We start from the raw sequence: 21828 nt of genomic DNA, 5'->3' as shown, positions 1-21828 counted from the left end.
TTTATTAGAAGCATTATTTGCCATGGACAGACTGACGGTAACAGAATGGTAGGAGCTCTGAGGAGAGTTCAGGGACAGTGTGGCAGATTCTTCTAGAAGTACAATTGAGTCCAGGAGACAGAAGTGGGGTCCCTTCCTCAGGGCTCTTTGGAAGAAGCATTCTCAGCATGAGGCAGTAGCCAGATTCTCTTATTTCCCTACGGACATCAGGGAAGGAGAACGGGGAGCAGGGTCTGTGGCCATCCGTAACCTTTGGATGACTGGGGCCTGCAGATTTCCCGCAGTGCTAGAGAGTCACGGTATTCTCAATACGGTACCTGTCAGTACATGTAGGTGGAGAGGGGCTACTGCAGGGATTGTAGCTTGTGCTGCCGTCCAATCTGGATTCTAACATAATGGACTGTGATCCTTCTGGAAATTTTCTTGATTTCTGCTCCCAACAAGGTAGGGCAGCTCTCTGGGGCCCCGAGTTCCCCGCACTACTTGTTGGAGCACACCCAGTCCTCCTGCCCGTTCATGCTCCAGAAGCATCTTCCCTTCCCCAGCTTTGGGCAGGGCTCCGGGACCAGCTAAAGGCCCCAAGCTTGTGGGTGTTGGACCAGTCCTGCCTTTCTTGTGCAATCATCCTCTCTCCAGTGGGCTCTCTGTGCTAGAAGAAAGCCTGCTTGCGTCAGAAGCACCTGGTGAGAGGTGATTTCACCATCGGCCAGGCACAGCTGCCTGGTACTCACTTGTCTTCGGGAATCGGCCTCTATATCTATCCAGGCAAAGCCGGGATCCTGACACTCAGCCATGATGAGGAGCGGCTTCCAGAGGGTGGCAAGACTTGCCCACCACAGAGCTCTCCTGAGAACCCATCTCCTGCCCAGACTCCACCAGGCCTCAGCATTCGCATCATCCACAGACTCCCTGGTAAGTTCTCAAGGAGTCAGACGAGCGCCCTTCCTCTTTAAGGGTGTAGAGCTCGAACACCCTCGATTCTCTTTGCCTGCCTTATTTCTGGGCTGATACAGAGCTGTTCGGTTTAGCAAAGGGAAAATGCTTTGGAGTACTTACTAAGCCATATCTCAGAATAAATCTAGTAGGACAAACCCTGGCCCAAATCCTGTATACCCACCAGCAAATCTCTTATAGGGTTCACACTGCCGCAGATAAGTAGGGTATCCCCAGACAAAAGCCTGTCGGCTTGCTTATTACCCACAGAAGAGACTAATGAAAGACATATGGCAGATGGCCACATAGCCCCTGTCCCTGGCCGTAATAGTACACTTCCTTGGGGCCTGAAAGCATTTCAAAGAAGCTGCCAAACAAGCCCATAAGCAACTAGCCACTCCTCTGCCCCGTGTGGCTGGAATGGCCAGCTCTCATCCCCATCCCAACATCCCCACTTTTTTAACACCCCTAGGTATCTCCAAACCCCTACAAGGAAGATGGACTCTTTCTTCGGGTAACACTCCATCAGACAGGACTCAAATGCCCCAAACCCAGACACAGACTAAATGATGGTCCCATGGCCCAAGAACAGTCCCCCACCTTCCAAGATGTCATCATACCACTCTGATTTTTCTTGCCTAGGTTGCAAGATTCTGTCCAGAGAAAACAGATTTAAAGGATTATGCCCTTCCCAACTCCAGCTGGTGTCCAGATATGCTGAACCTGTACCAAGAATTTCTGGAGAAAACCAAGTCAGGCGGGTGGATTAAAATGCCCTCCTTCAAGTCCAACAGAGACCATATCCATGGGCTTAAGCTCCCATTAGGGCTGGTAACTGACTCAGGTAAGACCAGTTCTGAAAGGGTTCAGAAGCACACATACATACACACCTTCACCCACCCATCCACACCTCCATCATCCCACACACACCTCTGCCAGCCCCACACAAACACCCCTCCATACACATATACCTCTGCTCACATACACATACCTACACATACACACACACCCAACCACACCTCCATCATCCCCCATACACCTCTGCCCATCTCACACATACACACCTCCACATACACAAACACCCCTCCATACACATACCTACACATACACACACACCCAACCACACCTCCATCATCCCCCATACACCTCTGCCCATCTCACACTTACACACCTCCACATACACAAACACGCCTCCATACACATACCTACACACACACACACACACACACTTCTCTACCCACAATGGGGGACCTTGCCTGAAACCCTCAGTGAGTTCAACTTGCCGCCTTTCTCTGGTTTGAAAACATTCAGGAAGACTAGTCATGGTGGCACACAAATTCCAGCACTCAGAAGGCAGAGGCTGGTGAATGTGAGAATTCGAGGCCAACCTGGGCTACAAAGCCACCCAGGACTACATAGGAAGAATTTTCCTCCAAAGGGAAGGGGGAAAATATTATCAAAATAAATTGTATGACATTCGCCAAGGATCAGTACAATAAAAAATGTTGAGACATTCAGGAAGGAAATTCATGAGCCCGCAGACCGGGGGCTGCTCTCCTGGTCTCCTCCTCCTCCCTCTGCAGACTGGCTGTGGATGGGAAGCCTCCCCGCACTGGTCTCTCTGCCTGGCTCCTTTAGTTGGTGTAAAGGGAGCACACCCGAGTGGCAGCTTTGCTTCCAGCTGAAGCCCAGCTGGAGCATTGCCAGTACAGGGTTCTGCTCTTTCTGGCATCTCACCAATGGCTCTTCCCTCAGCTAGCTTTGTCCCAGCCCCTCCCTCCCATCCTTGTAAAATCCCTTGGGCTTCTCCAACCTACTACAGGTCTCAGCTCGCCACCTCTGCTCAGCTAGGCAGAATGGTACCTGGAGACATACAATGAATTTGATTGACAGAGCTGCCACCTTTACCCTGCCCTGCTCTCTGTCTCTGTCTGTGTAGGTGTGTGTGTCTGTCTGTCTTCCTATGTTTTCTTTCTTTTTCATTCATGAATGTGGGTGCCTCTCTGTAATGAATGAATGACATAACTAGTAGGTGACCTTTGGACCCATGGTACCAGCCAAGTAGAGGCACCAAGCCAGGTCCCAGCAGAGGCAGGTGGATCTTTTAAGTTCGAGGCCAGTCTGGTCTACAGGGTTAGTTTCAAGACATCCAGGGCTACACAGAGAAACCTGTCTTGAAATGGAAAAAAATTTTTTCTCCGGGCTGAGGAAATGGCTCGGTTGGCAGAATGCTTGCCTAGACCTGCACTTTATGAGTGTTTATCTCCCCAGGACCCAGGCTCTCTGAAGACAACGGACAAGGAACTTGTTTTGTCCCCTCCTCCCCTGTAGAAAGGCTTCTTAGCAACAGGGGTGGGGTGTCCGGTTCTCTCCCCTTGCTCTTGTTGAATTCACAGTGCTGTGCCCTGACAGGTCCCCACACTCTGAGGTATCTCTGTTTCAAAGTCTCCTCTCTCCCCAGACAAACAGGACTGGCGCATCTTTACCAGATGCATCCTGCTGGAAGGACAAGGCTATGAATACGTCATCTTTTTCCACCCATCTGAGAAGAAGTCAGTCTGTCTCTTCCAGCCAGGCCCCTACCTGGAGGGGCCACCAGGGTAAGGCCTCAGACAGGCCAGGACAAATTCCTCACAGGTTCAGCTCAGCAAAGTGGGTCCAGCACCCACCAGGCCCTGGAGTCCTTAAAGACCTAAAATGGGGTGCAAGGAACTTCTTCTCAATGCTAGGCCTGTGAGGACAATCTGAGTTAGCTTCCCCAGGCTCCACTATGCATGTATAAAGAATGCCCTTATTGAAGCTTCAGAATGTTCCAGAAATAAAAGTCCTAAGAGGCCAAGAACCTCTTCCCTTCTGAAAGTGAAATCCCCTAGGAGATGGGGTGGAGGGAATATGGATGCGTTCCGTTCAGGGGTGCTGAGCTATAAGAAAAGGCAGAGTGGATGATCCAACACTGAGTGGGCTGAGAGTACAGAGAAGAGATTAATATCCACTGGATCCCAGGCAATGCAAGTGGGAAGGAATTGCCCACTGGCTAAGAGCCGCTCTGCAGAACCAGCATTTTGCCAGTGAATCCTTTGTCTGAGTAGGGAACTCAATAGATGAGATAGTAGTTCTTTCTATTCCCAGTACCTGGTGGGGAAATGAAGGCTGAGAGTGTTTTTGCAAGCTGGCCTAGCACACATGGCAGAACCAGGAGTCCAGCCAGGCGGTATGATGCCCCTAAAGCAGGGAGGAGAGCCTGAGGATCCCCCTGCAGCTTCAGCAGAACAGCGAGAGCAGCTGGCCTGAGTTCATGATGAGCTGCACTTTCTTTCAAAGCCCAGATCTGTCTATGTCATTTGCACATTATCTGAGGGTGCCTTGGTATTCTCCCCTATCTTAACCAGCAGTGACAAAGCCTTGTCATGAAGTACAATTTGTATAAATGACAATGAAGTTTTCACAAAGTTGAAGTAGAACAAATGTCTGCACTGTCACACCAAACAAACTGGGCTCTGGTGTTTTCCAGGCAGGACTGCTCAGAAGCCTACCTTGCTGGCTCTTTAACGAGTCATAAGCTAACTAGCCTGCCTTGAAACTGCAGGCCCAGCATCGGCTGAGTGGCTGGTAGGGCAAGAGACGGCCCAAGCTCATGTTTCAGACACTAAATCAAGCTAAACATGGTAGTTCAGACCTCCCATCCCAGAGCTCAGGAGACTGAAGCAGGATTGTCACGAGTTCAAGTCTAGACTAGGATTTCAAGTGAGATCATATCTCAAAAAGCAAAACAATAAAAGACTAATCCAAAGGTTCAGGGTTTTTTCCCTCTCCTTTGAATGTACATAGCCTTCTGAAATGTGGCAGCTGCAGTCAGCAATTAGGTGATGAGTCAGAAAAAAAAATCGTCTCTATTAATCTTGTGAGGAAAGAAATTCTCTCGGTGCGGTAAAATAGCTGTATCAGTGATGCAGAGGAAGGACCTACTGAAGCCCCTGGGGTGATCTCTGTGTGTCTTTCTTGTTTAGCTGCCTGAGATTGAAGATTCACATTTGGGGGACTCAGGGGAAAGAGAAAAGCTTGGGAGGTTTTTGGGAAAAGCATCCCAAAGAGGGGATCTTTCTAGTAGCCCTAACCCCAATCTTATTCCCCATCCCGATCTCCAGGTTTGCCCATGGAGGGTCACTGGCGGCCATGATGGATGAGACATTTTCTAAAACTGCCTATCTGGCTGGAGAAGGACTATTCACACTAAGTCTCAACATCAGGTTTAAAAAGTAAGTGTGACTCCCTCAGGCCATGGCCGAGGTCAGGGCTCTGTTTTATCATGGGGTTGTGTAAGCTCCGCAACATCTGCCAGCCAAGCTTTTCTCTAGTCCTGGGCCAGAAATCAACCTCTGCCATTCAACACCAGGAACCAACAAAACAGCCCCTGAACCTAGGGTTGCTTGTGAGTCCTGGAAGCAGGGTAAGGGAGAGAAGCCAAAGTTGGGAGCAGGTACAGAAATGAACTCAGTTGCCCCCTCTTCCAGCTTGATCCCCGTGGGCTCTCTGGCTGTCCTGGACATTCAAGTAGAAAAGATTGAAGACCAGAAGCTGTACATGTCCTGCATCGCCCAGAGCAGAGACAAGCAGACAGTCTATGCCAAGTCCTCTGGTACCGACATCCTCATCCTCAGGCTGGGAAGGGGAGGGAAGAGGAGAGCTAATGGTCTGGTCCCAAGCTGGGGTCTAGCCCTGTGAGGGGTGGGACTGGGTACCTGCTAGAGACGTGGATAAAGAGAAAGAGAAAAAAATGGAATTGTTTTCCTAAGTGAGGGTTACACGACCTGCACCGTAGGACAGTTTCAGGCGATGGGCAATCTGAGGCAGATGACCCATGCCCTCAGCACACTCCTGCCGCCCTGGTCCTGACTCTCAGCACTCAGCTCACTTTTTTCTTGCAGGTGTTTTCCTTCAGCTGCAGCTGGAGGAAGAGCCACCCCAGCAGCAATGACTATGCCTTCAGCAAAGTCAATGGTGAGGACTGGCCTGCCTGGGACTTCCACATAGCAGGGTCCCCGACAATCAGGTGGCAGATGCAGAAGAAGTCACTCTTAGCATCCCATAATCATAATTCTATAGTTGGAATCAAAATTGTCGACGGGTCAGAGATGGCTCAGCACTTAAGAACTCTGGCTGCTCTTTACTGCCAGCACTGACATGGTGACCCACAACCATCTGTATATCCTCTCCCAGGGGATCTGATGTCCTTAGAGTACCAGGCATGCATATGGTACCTTACATGCAGACCAAGCACCCATACACATAAAATAAATTAATTTTTTAAAGTTGTTTTGTCAAATTGATTTTTCAATCTTCCAGTGCCCACCTCCCACCAGCACCCACAGAGCACCTGGAGCTCCTGCCAAGTGCCAGGCACTAAGTGAGGTGTCTGGTCCGCTGCATTGCAAGACAGGGTCACTGACCTGGAGATGCAGCCCAGAACACCATTTCGGGATTATCTCACCTTCCCCTGGCTCCTGTCAGAAGATTATACAAATGTACTTCTGCTCCCCCTCTGTAACTATGAGGTCACCTGGGGAGGGGCAGTCTTCAGGATGTGTGATCTAGAGTAGCTTCACTACCTAGACAACAAAATGCTAATGATGTGATGTCTCAGTGTTAGAGTGGTTGACTGTTTGAGTTCTCCTTTGTATCATGTTAATAAAATCCTTTGTTACCTTCTCTCCCCAACACACACACACATTTACATTGGGTATAAAAGCCATGGAAAATAAACAAGGGCAATTTTCAGTTATCACTGGAATGCCCTCCCTTCTACGGTTTCTGTCTTATTATTTTTTATGTATCTGCATATCCTTTTTTTATATTTCTAATTTCCCACACCCCTACCCTGGTCCTTGACACAGACCTGGGTTCAAGGACCAGCACTGCAAAAAATAAAAAGTTAAGTGGGACCAGCTGGTAGGAAGGAAGGTGAGATCTTCCAAGCAGAGGGAAGTCTAAGAACAGAGAGGCACGGTGGTGTGAAAGAGCGCAGGGGATCTTAAGGACCCCAAAGGACTGAAGAGCAAGAGACAGAGGAAAGAGACTGCAGCGGAGCCGGTACAGGCCCTAAATTCAGAATCCTCACCCCAGAGCATGAACTTTGCCTTGTATGCAACAGGAGCCTTAAAGGGTCTGGTGCGGGGTGGGGAGGTATAACGTTCTGTTTTTTGTAAAGATGACACTCGGAGCAGGAAAGAGTCAAGAAGACCAAAGGCAGAGAATTGGATAGGAGAGCCCTGCAAGGCTCTGAGCTGGCGACAGTAGGGGCTGCACGGGTCAGATCCACAGATAGGAGACCTTTGGGGAATAAAAGAAGTCCTACGTACACCAATTGTACAGTGTGTTATCATCCAGGCAAATGCAAACCCGGCCCCGCCCCTTGGCAGAGGCAGAGTGACCACTCCCACACACACGGAGGGTAGTACCCTGACTCTGTACGCAGGTGCAAAGCTCCCTTTAAGAGACAAGCTCCGCCCACTCTCTTCCTCTTTCTGCAGTTTTTTTCTGAGGCAGGTCTCTATCTCCGTCTCTCTCTCCCACCACTCCCCCCCTTCCCCAATAAACTTCCTTCCCATGTAAGCTCTGTCTGATGGTGTGTTCGTCCCCCCATCCTGGGAACCACAGTCCCACCTTGCGCTGCATATCATTTCGTAGACTGTATCTGTGAAGGGGAGCTGGCTGGCTGGGGGTTCCCAAGTGGCATTCCTGGGAAGAAGAGAGCTATGAACAGAGGTGGCGTGGCACTCGATGTATTCTGCACTGGGTATGAAGTGCTCAGGGAAACACCAGCAAGAACCAGGCTACTGAGCAGGGAGAGCCGCCTAAACGTGGCTAATGTGGACTGGAAGGACAGAATCAAGAGGAACGACAGTGAAGTGCGGAGGGAAGAACAGAGGAAGGTCAAAAAAATGGCCCTGGGCCCACACTACAGCTTAAAATCTGGCGGAAGACCAATGACCTACTAAAGAGACTGGGAAGAGGAGTAGGTGAAGAAGAGCGATACTAGACATAATAGAGACTTCGGGGCGTGGCCTTAAGGAAGGAGGCAGGGGAGGCAAATAGATAAACAAATGTCTGGACAATGAGGGAATGAATGCATATTTTTATTTCTGGGAATTTTGTTGTTATTACTGTTCTGTAAGGAAAGAAATTTAACTGTATAAACTGGTTCAGAATGGGTCTTTGAAACGGATCATGAACACAGTTGGAGACAGGGGTCACAGAACAGCATCAGATTGACTCTGAGACCCAAAGTCGGGAAACAGGGACACAGAATAGCAAAGGGATTGAGGGGATGTACACCAGAACACCTCAGCTTCATCCGTGGTATCAGAGGATGGCCTTAGGTGGGAAAAAAGACTGGACTAGGATTCGGAAAGCCTCTGTGACATCAGGAAACCAAGTTGGTCAAGTACACGTAAGACCCCATTGCCGCACCAGCACCGCAACTGTAGTTCTCTGAGCAAGGGACGTCAGGATTAACACACAGCACAACTTCAGGTTCTGCAGACAAGCCTTTATTACACTTTCTTACAAGTATATATAGCCCTCAAGCAGGAAGCTCATTACCATAGGGGTAAACATCTTTAGAAACATTGCTGAAAACAACAGATTGTTTTTGTTCTTGTTTTCAGAACAACCAACCACAAGAGTACAAAACAGAGCAAGTGGGGGTGTGAAGACCTGTCCTCAGGGGACCCAACAATTCCCTCTTTTTTATTTTAAAAGCTTGAGAGCCCCTGTCTTAGGACTCTCCCGGATAGAGGCTCTTACCCATCTACAGGAGACCTTAATCCCTGTCTTAGGCGAGCTCTCTATACCAGGACGGTTGCCCTTCGTAGGGATCCCTATGACTTCTGCAGCATCTGCAGCCAGACTTGGGGCACTTCCTGATTACTGTAACACAGCCAGAGCAACACTTGTCAAGTGACAGTGTGCTGTACGTGGGATTGCCGCATAAAGCAGCAGAGAATCCAAAAACAGATTCCTAACCCCAATAGCAATATCAGCAAAAGTGAGAGCGGTCCAAACAATCACTGGACCCAGCCCCCAAGCTGGGCCATGGCATTCCACTGACTGGTTCCAGACCCAGCAGGGACCCACGTGCTATTAATACTAACAATATGATGAGCTGTCTGCAGGGTCAAATTCAAAAAGGAGGAATTCCTATGGCCATCCAAACATGCATTCAACTGTTCAACCACATCAGAAGCACCCACAACATCAGCAGGTGCAACGCAAGCTGCACCACAAGAATGAGAACGAGACACCCGCCTTAGGAGCCAAAGGGAATCCACCCGCTCCTGCAAAAGCACAGTCCGTCAATCCAAACTCAAAAGTTCAAATCAAATATGAGAGTCCAGAGCACTCCGTGTCCGCAGGGCCCCGCCAACCTCCCCAGACAGCACAGTCTCCGCAGTCACAGCCGTCTGTGAAATGGCAACTCCAGCAACCGTAGCCGCAGTGGCAGTGACAGCAATAGCAGCAACAACTGCAGCTGTTAGCCCAAAGTCTTGCCCACTGTCAATAAAGGATAATCCCCTGACGTTCTTGAGACACCAGCACTGGCAGAGGAATCACAGCAGGCACTCAAACGATCAAGGATCCATCAGAACCATCCCAGCAATTACTCAGCTTGCAGATCCTGGAAGAACAATTAAGAATATCGAACAATGGCACTGGGTTTTGATCCTACTGCACGTACTGGCTTTGTGGGAGCCTAGGCTGTTTGGATGTTCACCTTACTAGACCTGGAAGGAAGTTGGAGGTCCTTGGACTCCCCACAGGGCAGGGAACCCTGACTGCTCTTCGAGCTGACGAGAGAGGGGGAGTTGATTGGGGGAGGGGGGAGGGAAATGGGAGGCAGTGGGGGGGGAGGAGACAGAAATCTTTAATAAATAAATAAATAATAAAAAAAGAATATCGCCCCCCAAAGTGCCATTCCACAATACAAAGAAAAATGGGGCAAGAATGCAAGCAGAGGATCAAATAGTCATGTTGCACCCAGAAGTATAATTTATCTTTAGAGAGGTTTATTTATACCTGGGAAAGGTGAAATTTTTCATCGCAGGCCTATGGCCATACCCCCACATGTCTTTCCTACCTTTTACCAAATCAGGCTCTTGAGTGATACATTCTCCCCATATAACTGTGGGGTGGAGATTAACATCTCTATCAGCATCCCAACACAGGGGAGCAGGCTTGGGACCATAGGTCAAATCCTTTTTCAGGATGAGATGCAGTATATTTCTAAGTCCTATCACCCTTCTATGAATATGATTAATAGAAGCATTATGCAGTGATAAACATCCATGATGAAAGGAGGACTCCTTCACCAATGACAGGTTAGCAAAAAGTGAGGGAAAGAGGGGGCTATTTTTACTAACTGGCATTAAAAGTGGGGGGTTTCTCACCAGACTCCCCATCACCAGTGATTCTGTTGTTACCAGAGTCGTCACCTGAAGCAGAAGGAGCATCAAGGTCTTCATCCTGGGTCACTGGCCTTACGCACCACTCTGATACCCAAATTGGTTTATCAATTCCTGGAGAAATTGAAACACATACAGCCCCCCTCACCTTTGCTAACAAGGGGGTTGGTTCCATCCATCTTCCTGTTTGCAGATCTTTCCAACAAACCCATCCTAGGCTCTGAGCCCTAACTTGTGTATGGGGCTCCATAGGCGAGTGCCCTTCAGCATCCACAGTCAAAAATTTAAATAAAGAGAATGGGGGATAATTGAGTTGCTGGGGAAAATATGAACTCCCCCTTTTTATTTTTTGAAAATATTGCTTGAGGGTCTGATTGGCTCTTTCCACAACTGCTTGACCCATTGGGTTATTTGTGATGCCTATTTTATGGGAAATTTCATAGGATGAACAAAAGGATAAAAAATTATTGCTGACATATGCTGAGCCATTATCTGTCTTAATGACCATATAGGCAAAAGCCGATAGGCAGTGTGCAATGGCATCTTTTGCCCCTTCTCCCGAATGCAAGGATGCGAAAATTACTCCTGAAAAGGTGTCTACTGATACATGGACAAACTTAAGCTTCCCTGCAGCAGGCAGGTGTGTAACATCCATCTTCAATAACTGATTTGGTCGTAATCCTCGTGGGTTAACTCCTAAATTGGGGCTGCTTAGGAAAGGAGCACACTGAGAACAGGATGATGTAATGGCTTGTGCTACTTCTCGTGTGCATTGAGTATGATGCTGAAGGGAGCGTGCACTAAGGTGAAATTTATCATGTATTTCTTGGGTGCAGTCAGAAGTAAAGCAAACACATGTATATTTATCAGCTAAATCATTACCTGATGACAATGGCCCAGGCAGCCCAATGGGCCCCCCTTTTACATTGTGGGCACTTTCCTGGTCTGGCAGTAGCTCCCTGAAGGAGCTGTGGACAATCATTTTTTTTAATGTCCAGGGGCACCACAGTTAAAGCAGGTTTTATCCCCAGTTGTCCAGGGTCCTCGCCCCGGCCTGATGGTAGTGGCAATAACCTGGCCCTGAATGAAGTGCCCGTCAATATCCCAGCAGATCCGGATGTATTCATTTAAGCTTTTTACCTTATGTGACCGCAAGGCTTCCTTACAGTATTTATTTGCATTCTCAAATGCCAGCTTCTTAACAATGGGAATAGCTGTGGTCACATCACCAAACAATCTCCCTGCCAACTGCAATATCCTATCCACATAGTCCTGAAATGGTTCTGAAGGCCCTTGTAAAACTTTTGACAGCTGATGCCCAGAAGCCTTGTTTGGCAGGGTTTTCCAAGCTTTGGTAGCCACAGCAACCATTTGGAGATATACGGCAGGATCGAGCACAATTTGATTGGCCAAGTCAGCATAAGCTCCTGCTCCAGTTAGCATGTCTATATTGTGCTATGCCTGTCAGGCTTGAGCATTTAACCTAGCTGCTTGTAAACAATTTTCTTGATATTCTCCCCTCCACAATAAGTAATCTCCTCCTGATAGTACCACACGGCATAGCTGCTGCCAATCGCTAGATGTAAGATTCAATGCCACAAAAGATTATGGCTAGAGTAAAGGGGGCCTGAGCACCGTATGCCACCATGACCTCTTTCAATTGCTTCATCTCCTTAAATCTCAAGGCCACATGTTGTCTCAGCATCTGTCCTGGATTGTTTGGATCAGAAACCTCTATGACCGGAGCAACTGTGTGCCAGGGCTGAAAACAGACACCCCCTCTTCTTCCTGAGCCCTCTTCGGCCTGCCACTCATCTCCCAGTCCCCAATGGGACTCCCCCCTTCCCCAATCCTCACACATAAGGAATCCTTCGCCTTACAGCGCTTCAGCCTTTTCCGAAGTACCTTAATTTCCTGCACTAGCTGTTCTTCCTCATCAGATAAAATATTCTCTGCACTAGAGCTGAGGCTGTCTTCCCCATTTTCTGACATTTCCTTTTGGTCCCTATGTGACCCCTCAACCAATCCTATGGTCCAGCGAGTCTCCTTCTCCTGTATTTCTTCAAGTATTTCTTTAGCCATGGTGACCTCTGATCTCACTTTCACTTTATCAGTAAGCAGGGCATTGCGGACCAGGCACCATAGCAAAAGGTTAGATATAGGGAAGCTATTGGCACCCTCTTTTTGCAAAGTTTCTTTTAACCTGTTTCTGCAAGTCTCTTTTAACCTGTTCCCAGTCCGGGATGTTCAAGCCTCCACTTGTCAAAAACCATGGGCTTGCTGGGGCTATGTTCTTAAGAAAATCCGCTATAGTTCTCTGTTCGACCATGGTTCCTTTTTTTTTTTTTTTGTTCCTTGTTTCTCCAACAATTTAGCTATCTGACATATCAGGTCTTTCTTACTGCTTATGGATCCCATTTTACCCCAATCCATCCCTACCAGCCTAGGATGACCCCATCCGCTACCCCTTCTTTCTCAGATCTCAGTGGGAACCTCCACTTTGCCACGCCAGCACAGCAACTGTAGTTCTGAGCGAGGGACATCGGGATTAACACGCAACACAACTTCGGGTTCTGCAGACAAGCCTTTATTCCACTTTCTCACACAGTATATATAGCCCTCAGCAGGGGAGGCCAAGCCAGCAAAAGCAGGAAGCTCATCACCATAACTCACATGGCTTAGGGATAAACATCTTTGGAAACATTGCTGAAAACAACAGATTGTTCTTGTTTTTGTTCCTGTTTCCAACCAACCACAAGAGTGCAAAACAGATCAAGTGGGGGTGCAAAGGCCTGTCCTCGGGGGACCCAACACCCCATCACATTGGTGAAGAAAGAAAGAAGGCAATGGACTTGTTCACATAGCTAAAGGAAAATGCTTAGGATGGAGAACAGAGGAACAGAGGAGAAGTATGTGTTTCCTTGGAACCTGGGGAGAGAGGGGTTTCTACATGGCAGGCCACAAGATAAAATGGCTCCTCTCTTGGGGCAGTCATTAATGCATTACAGTCAGTGGGCAGAGATGATGTTTGGGAAAAAGTCAAAATTAAGAAAGTTTCAGAAGGCCATATCACAAAGAATGTTCTTATGAGATATGGCAAGGTGAAATGCTTTAAAGTCTCTGCGGTTTCACTCATACCGTCAACACAAGGTGCTTCTCACTCTAGACGGTGGTGTCCAGGAGTCATTCTTGGCTGACAGAATTTCTTCCATACTCAACACGTGACTGCCAAAGTTATACTGGATGTTGGCTTTCGGTGGCCAGATAAAAGTGAGAAAATCTACACTGGTGGGATTAGGTAGTCTGGCATCAAAGTTATTCAAGGAAGATCTCTGAGATCTAGGTAGCCTGGTCTATAGCCAGGGCTGCACAGAGAAGCCCTGTCTCAAAGTACAAAAAGAAGAAAAAGAAGAGGAGGGGGATGCAGAGGAGGAGGGAGAGGCAGAAACGGAGCAATTCTCTCGTGAGAACCCTGCATCCAGGGTTTATGGGTGTACACTGCCCTTCTTAGCACTGTTTCTATTCCTGGCTATCCATCTAGCCACTTAAATCTTAAAACCTTTTGAAAAAAAAAAACTCCAATTCCAATTTTGTCTTGTTTAAAAAGATGAAAAGAATTGGAAAGATGCCTTGATGGTTAAGAGCTCTGGCTGCTCTTCCAGAAAACCCAAGTTCAATTCTCAGCAGCCACATGATAGATCAAAACTACACATGACTTCAGTTCCAGGAATCTGATGCCCTCTTCTGGTCTTCATGGGCATCAGGCATGAAAGTGGTTCATAGACATGCACGCATGCAAAACACCCACACACATTTAAAAATGGTGATAATAAACAATACTAAAAATTTAAAAGATAAAGGAATAGAGGGAGGAGAGAGGATGGTGTAATTGTATTTTAATTTAAAAAAACAAAGGGTTTGATGAGTATGCTGACAGTAGCCCCGCCTCTGCTGAGAGGAGTCAGTGGGAAGGTCTATGCTCAAGACCTTACACTAGCAAGTGAAGGATTTGGTTTCAGACCTGAACTGGGGTTCCAGATCTGTGACTTGGACTGGCAACTCAGGAGGCCAGAGAGAATGAAACCCTTTCCAGGTGCACCATGGAGTTGTTCACAGTCTGAGCAGCCGTGGTGAGGGGGATGGATCTTTTCAGTGACTAGACAACCCGCTTCTAGGCAGCCAGTCTCCAGTAACTGTTCTCCAGTAACTGCCAAATGATAGGTAGACACAGATTTGAAGGGCCTTGACCCAATGCCTCCCAAAACATGGAGACAGAGATATTTTGTGATGGCCAACACAGTCCCCCCGCACACACTTTTATGAAAACCTGTTCTCCTTTGTGCTTTCATAGTTGCCTTTGATAGTCTGTTAGACCCAGAATCTAAATATATTGAAAAACAGGTTTTTCATTTCATTATCAAGGTGAGTCTATTATTTATCCAAACACTCCCAGAAGAGGGGGAATATATTTCATCCCTCCTTCAGAGGTATGCTTAACAGTTAAAAAGAAATAAAGGGTAGAGAGAGACAGTTATGAGTTGCATATTAAATAGGTTGGTTACATCCTGGGTACTTTTCATACTGTGGAAATCCACAGAGTTGGGAGCCTCTCAGGTACAGCTCCATGGCCAGGCATGATCTGGCAAGACCAGCTTAGTACACAGGGGTCAGCAGAACCAGGACACTTCTGTAGTGTCTAGTGCTTTGAGTGGAGGCCTGTCAGAGGGAAAATTTACAGCCATCTAGTGGAACAATGGGAAATGATGCCTCTTCATTTGCAAACCTATTCCCTCCTGTACATCCAGAACACAGCTACTACAGAGGAAGAACGTTGTGGTGGTTTAAATAAAAATGACCCTTATAGGCTCATATATTTGAGCACTTAGTCATTAGGGAGTGGTACTATTTGAGAAGAATTAGGAGGTGTGGCCTTGTTGGGGTGGGCATGGTCTTCTTAGAGGAAGTGTGTCATTGGGAGTGGGGTTTGAGTTTTCAAGAACCCAAGCAAGGTCTATGGATCAGGATGTAGCTCTCAGCTACTGATCCAGTGGTGTTCATACACAATTATGATAATGAACTAAATCTCTAAAGCTATAAGCAAGCCTGTAATTAAGTACTTTCTTTTCTAAGAGTTGCCTTGGTCATGGTGTCTCTTCACAGCAATAGAACAGTGACTAAGACAACCATCCAGACAAAAGTGACAGTTTATTCTCCTTGAAGCAAAGGATATGTGTGTTTCCAGATGCCTGAATCAGAAACAAACAAACAAAAAAACCAAAAAGTCAGTAGCCATTTGTCTTAGAGTGTCTATTGCTGTGAAGAGAAGCCATGACCATGGCAACTTATAAAGAAAAACATTTAATTGGGTGGCTTAGAGTTCAGACGTTCAGTCCACTATAATCATGGTGGGACACGGCAGCATGCATACAGGCGTTGTGCTGGAGAAGTAGCTGAGAGTTCTACATCTTGTGTAGGCAACAGGAAGTGAACTGTCTCATTGGGCATGGATTTAGCATATATGAGACCTCAAAGCCTGACTCCATAGGGACACACTTCCTGCAACAAGACCACACTGATCCAAAAAAGCCACACTTCCTAATAATGCCTCTCCCTTTGGGGGACTTTTTATTTCAAACCACCACACCATTACACACAAGATCTAGCCATCCAAGAAAGCAGGAGACATCAGCCCCTCATATAAGCTTCTTAAGAAAGAACCTTGCTGCCAGCACTCGGGAGGCAGAGGTAGGTGGATCTCTGTGAGTTCGAGACCAGCCTGGTCTACAGAGCTAGTTCCAGGACAGGCTCCAAAGCTACAGAGAAACCCTGTCTCGAAAAACAAAAAAAAAAAAAACAAAAACAAGAAAGAACCTTGCTGGAGAGATGGCTCAGTGGTTAAGAGCACTGGCTGCTCTTCCAGAGTACCCAGGTTCAATTCCCAGGACCCACATGGCAGCTCACAACTGTCTGTAACTCTAGTTTAAGGGGCCCAACATCTATGGCAAAACCCTAATGCACATAAAATAAAAATAAATATTTTTTTAAAAAAAGAAAGAAAGAGCCTTCTTAGAACTGAGACTGCTGAATTAGGCCAATAATTAAAGGTCCTGGGTGATAATAAGTCAGACTGTAAGACACAGTTTATCACCAATGAGCATTAGCAGCCAATTCATGCTGCCTGAGGACACCACACAAGCCATCAAGACATGGAGCGATACTCAAAATCAGGGTTTGTTGTTGTTGTTGTTGTTTATAGAGGGCCTTGCAGCAGTTCCCTGCTGACCTAGAAACAAAGACCTGCCCCACTCGGCATCTCTCATCTGGCTTGGACCCAGGAAAGCACTCTGCACTGGCTCACTCTGGTTCTGAGTGTTCTACACTGGTACCAGCAAGAGCAAGAAAATCAGGACACCTGGGAAATCTCTATGGCTTGTAATATGCCCTGTCTCCTCTAAAAATTCATGATGAAATTTGATTGCCATTAGATGGCTGCTGCGAAGTGTAGCCTTTAAGAGGTGATAGGCCATTAGAAGAGTCTTCTTATTACATTACGTTATTATGGCGTGTGTGTGTGTGTGTGTGTGTGTGTGTGTGTGTGTGTGTGTGTGTATACAATCTGCAGAAGTCTTTTCTCTTTCTTTCCATCATGTAGGTCCTAGGTAAAGAAAATTCCCAAAACTAGGACTATACTACAGGCCTAAAGCACCAGGAAAGCTGCCACCCATGGAATTTCAGAGAGTATCCAAATGCCCTGGACCCAGAACATTGCAGAAATGGGCAATCTGACTTCTCTCTCTCATTCTGTAGAGTTTTTTCTTTGGTTGGTTGATAGGTTGGTTCATTGGTTGGTTGGTTGGTTTGGGGGAACTGGGTGGGGGACACAATTCTCACAAAAAAAATAGCAATTTTTCCAGAAAAGCAGTTTCTGGGTCTGGCCATACCCCACTCTCTCCCTATTCTCAATTTCAAAAACTGCAGGGTTTAGGTCAACCTGAGTTCTCATTCTTTATTTCATCCCATATACTCAATTTCTTTCCTTTGTGGTGGCTGCACACCTTTAATCCCAGCACTTGGGAGGCAGGTCCAAGGCCAGCCTGATTTACAGAGTGATTTCCAGGACAGCTAGGGCTACACAGAGAAAGCCTATTTCAAAGAAAAAAAAATCTTTGGTTTTTTTTTTTCTTTCTTCATTCATTCTCCTCCTCCTTCTCCAAAGACTCTCTCTGTAGCTCTGGCTGTTCTGGATCAGGCAGGCCTTGAACTCACAGAGATATAATTGCCTCTACCTCCTGAGTGCTGGGATTATAAGCATGCAATACCATACCCAACTCTTAAACTCTGTGCACAAAAAAAAATCTTAAAAGTTGCATCTGGCTGTGAATGAAAATTCCTGAACAGGAGCCAGGTGGTGGCACACACCTTTAATACCAGCACTCGGGAGGCATAGGCAGGCAGATCTCTGAGTTTGAGGCCAGTCTCGTGTACAAAGTAAGTTCCAGGACAGACTCCAAAGCTACAAAGAAACCCTGTCTCGGAAGAAAAAAAACAACTTCTATTAACTTCTATCAATCCAAAAGCTAAGAACACCATCAGATTGCAGCTTGAGCCTATAGGAAAGTTTCCACCATCTCCAAGTACCTGTCTGATGTACCCTCCTGTGGAGGGCCAGTTTTGAACATGTAGAAACTCTGTGCAAAGGTGACTTGAGGTAGCATTCTCGCTGACATGCTTGTCAGGCCAAGTTAGGAGGAGGCAAACCTCTTCTATCAGTAGAGCGCCCTGTCAATAGTCAGTCCTTGAAAACACAGATGTACACTGTAGTTTAAAGACTCTGATTTGCCTTCTGATGAAGTGTTTTTACATATTATATAACAGCAAAAGTTATCCTCCATAGCAATAGGCTTCTTGTTTAGATTAACAAGAGTACAAAGCTCTTGAAATAATTTGTAACAAAGTTATTAGTTTATGTAACTATTTCCAAGTATTATGGGAACCTAGCTTGGATTGTGATTTGAGTATTATAAAAGAGCACGGGTTTTGCAATAAAGGATGCAGCTGTATCTCCTACTCTGCATCCCCTGTGTCCTGATTTCTGTGGCACTACCCAGGGTCATCCATAACCGAGGAGGTTGGGGAAGGGTCCCCAACCACCCACCAATATATTATGAACTTGCCTTGATTTATGAATCTCTGTCCCATTAAACTATAAAAGTTCTTTGATATTGATTCCACATTGGAACATGGAATTTGGTGGGAGAGGGCTGCAAACTAAATCTGTGTTCCTAGACATAGTTACTCAACATGGCTCCAGAATAAACAATCTCTTATTCCCTTTAAGATGAGAGGTGTGTGTTTTACAACAACAACTCAAATCCTTACACCAGAGATCCAACTCAGGTCATCAGCCCTGGCAGCAGGCACTTTTATCCACTGGACTATCTTGCTAACCCATTTGTTCAGAGGGCTCAATCCCTTTCTTTCATGAGTTTATTCTTGTGAAAGTGGGTTGTTATAGCTCCCACTTGGGAAGGCTATTCCCAAGCCCTTCATAGAGGCCAGCTCCAAGCTCTGGGATTTTCCAGTCTCCAAAAACTTGAGCCAAAACAAATTATTCTGTGAATCAGCAAGTCTCCAGAACTTTGCTATGGCAGTGGAACTGGACTGAGACATTTTCAAGAACAGCAGGAGTGCCAAGTGCCTTTGCCTGTTGTGCCAGCTCACTGAATGGTTTCTGGTGGAGGTGCTTCAAGGGGGCACCGAGGAGGATTACTGAGGGGAAGGGATTTATTAGGAAGGTGGTCAACACCACGGAGAGACAGAAGCGACAACATGGCAGGGTTTCTGAAGAGAGGACTCAGAGCCCCCCTGGCAGGAGAGTGTTTCCATTCCTTCTGTGGATGGGTACACACAAGAGCCTCCAGCCAGGCTCCCTGATTCCAGGCAGTTGACAGGGAAGTGAATGACCAATATCCCCTTTCGTGTTAACTCACTTTGGGTTGAGGGATCATGGCACTCAGAAGTCTGTTAGCTAAGGGTTCACAGTGATTCAGTGTATTAGTCAAGGTTCTCGAGAGTCACAGAACTTATGAAACATATAGACACATGTGCATGTGTGTGTATATGTATGTATGTATACATAGGTTTTCTCCCTCCCCTCACATAGTAGGTTTCTCCACTAACACAGCAAGTCAAACTGAAAAAGTATAACAACAGGTTTATTTGAGTAAAGTAACTTCCAGGCAGGTTCTCCAGTCCCAGAGAAGCTGTATCCACAAACAAAAGCAGAACTTTATAGGATGTGGGTGTACACAAGCTGTGATGATGTGTCCACCACAGGCTGGGTTTGTGCCCAAGTATGACCAAAGGCTGAATGTTTTACGTGGGGACGTGGGCAGTTGGCAACTTCAGAGGAGGAAGCTGCCTACCCTAGCCATCAAGAATGCAGAACGGGACTTTTTGGTGCCCTCCCTTTAAAAGATTCTCCGAATGGGCGGGGTTTGGAAAGAGAGACAGGAATGGAGCTTTCTGGATCATACAGGAGTGAGCTGGAGGTTCCAACCAAATAAATAAATGTGTGTGTGTGTGTGTTTTATATATTTTATATATATTTCACCTCCATATGTATGTGTGTGTGTGTATCAAGAAAAGCTAAACACACACTAACATCGATAACAGAAGAATAGAAAGAAGGTTCTTAATTAAGAGCACTTCCTGCTCTTCCAAAAGACCCAAGTTTGAGTCCCAGCACCCACATCAAGCAGCTCTCAATAGCCTATAACTTTAGCTCCAGGGTATCAGATGTCCTCTCTTGACTTCCATGAGTATTCTTGCCCCACTCCAAGACACACAATAAAAAATAAATCCTGGGCTGGAGAGATGGTTCAGTGGTTAAGAGCACTGGCTGCTCTTCCAGAGGTCCTGAGTTCAATTCCCAGCAACCACATGGTGGCTCACAACCATCTATGATGAAATCTGGTGCCCTCTTCTGGTGTGCAGGCATACATGGAGGCAGAATGCTGTATACATAATAAATAAATAAATATTTAAATAAATAAACAAATTCTTAAAACATATGTATATGGCTCAATTTGGATTACTTAACTTGCATGCAGAAGGCCGTAGGTTCCATCCCCACCACTGCATGAACTGGGTGTGAGAGTGCACTCTGGAATCCCAGCACTTGGGAGGTGAAGGCAGAAGGACCGAGAGTTCAAGATCATCTTCTACAAGGAGATTTCAAAATAATTCGAGGGCAGCCTGTCTCAAAACAACACATTCTCTCTTGATTCTCCTTTTCCCCTCCTAGCCATGCCCCATTTCCCTTTAGCCAACTCTCTTCAACAAAATTGCCTTTGCTTTCTTCTACCTTTTTCAAAAAGATTTGGTTTATTTTAATTGTGTGTGTGTGTGTGTGTGTGTGTGTGTGTGTGTGTGTGTGTGTAGTGGGAGGCTGCTTGTTGGTTCCCGGGCACCCTGCTAGCTTAGACCCAAAATAATCACACAGAAACTGTATTAGTTAAATCACTGCTTGGTAACATTAGCTCAAGCTTCTTAATTTAACCCATTTCTAGTAATCTGCATATTGCCATGTGGCTGTGGCTTACCAGCTAAAGTTCCCAGAGTCTGTCTCCAGTGGGCTACATGGCTTCTCTCTGACTTTGCCTTCTTCCTCCCACCATTGCGTTTAGTCTTCCCCACCTAGCTCTGTTCCCTGCACAGGCCCAAGACAGTTTATTAACCAATGGTAATCACAGCATACAGAGGGAAATCCCGCATCATATGTCCATCTGTGTGTGTGTGTGTGTGTGTGTGTGTGTGTGTGTGTGTGTGTGTATCCTGAAGGCTTGTACCCTGTAATTGGAAGTAGAACTCTATGCTGTTGGTTGTTTTTTTATTCTTTGTTCTTACTCTTTGGGTGGCCACCACCCAGCACCCAAATAAATCACACACAGAATCTTATTCTTTCTTATAAATGCCTGGCCTTAGCTTGGCTTGTTTCTTTCCAGCTTTTCTTAAATTATCCTGACTTCCATTTGCCTCTGGGTTTATTTCCTCTCCTATTTATTTACTTCTGTATGTCTTACTTTTGCTCTTACTTCATGGCTGGTTGGATGCCTGGGAAGCTGACCCCTGACATCTCCCTCTCCTTGTTCTCTTCTTCCCCTTCTCCAGATATCTTCTAGTCCTCCTCTCTGCCTGCCAGTCCCACCTATTTCTTTCTCCTGTCTCGCTATTGGTCATTCAGCTCTTTAGTAGATCATCGGGTGTTTCAGACAGGCACAGTAACACAGTTTCAGAGTTAAACAAATGCAACATAAACAAAAGTAACACATCTTAAAATAATATTTTACAACACTCTACTCTAAGAAATAAAGATTTTGCTGTTGGCATAAGAATCCTGAAGATTGGGGCTGGAAAGATGGCTCAGTGGTTAAGA

General features: G+C 46.5%; 1 protein-coding gene across 1 annotated transcript; it reads left to right on the top strand.

Moving 5' to 3' along the window:
* Nucleotides 1-792: 792 nt before the first annotated feature.
* Nucleotides 793-5908, top strand: Them5 (thioesterase superfamily member 5). The gene is made up of 6 exons (XM_075979074.1): nucleotides 793-912; nucleotides 1576-1777; nucleotides 3395-3533; nucleotides 5079-5189; nucleotides 5445-5569; nucleotides 5859-5908. Exons 1-6 carry the CDS (start codon nucleotides 793-795, stop codon nucleotides 5906-5908), a joined length of 747 nt encoding a protein of 248 aa, XP_075835189.1.
* Nucleotides 5909-21828: the final 15920 nt, after the last annotated feature.

This window comes from Microtus pennsylvanicus, chromosome 7 (assembly GCF_037038515.1).
Source record: "Microtus pennsylvanicus isolate mMicPen1 chromosome 7, mMicPen1.hap1, whole genome shotgun sequence".
In the NCBI taxonomy this organism is placed as follows: Eukaryota; Metazoa; Chordata; class Mammalia; order Rodentia; family Cricetidae; genus Microtus; species Microtus pennsylvanicus.
The sequence above is the reverse complement of the archived record's forward strand: the minus strand, read 5'-3'. Positions and strand labels throughout refer to the sequence as shown.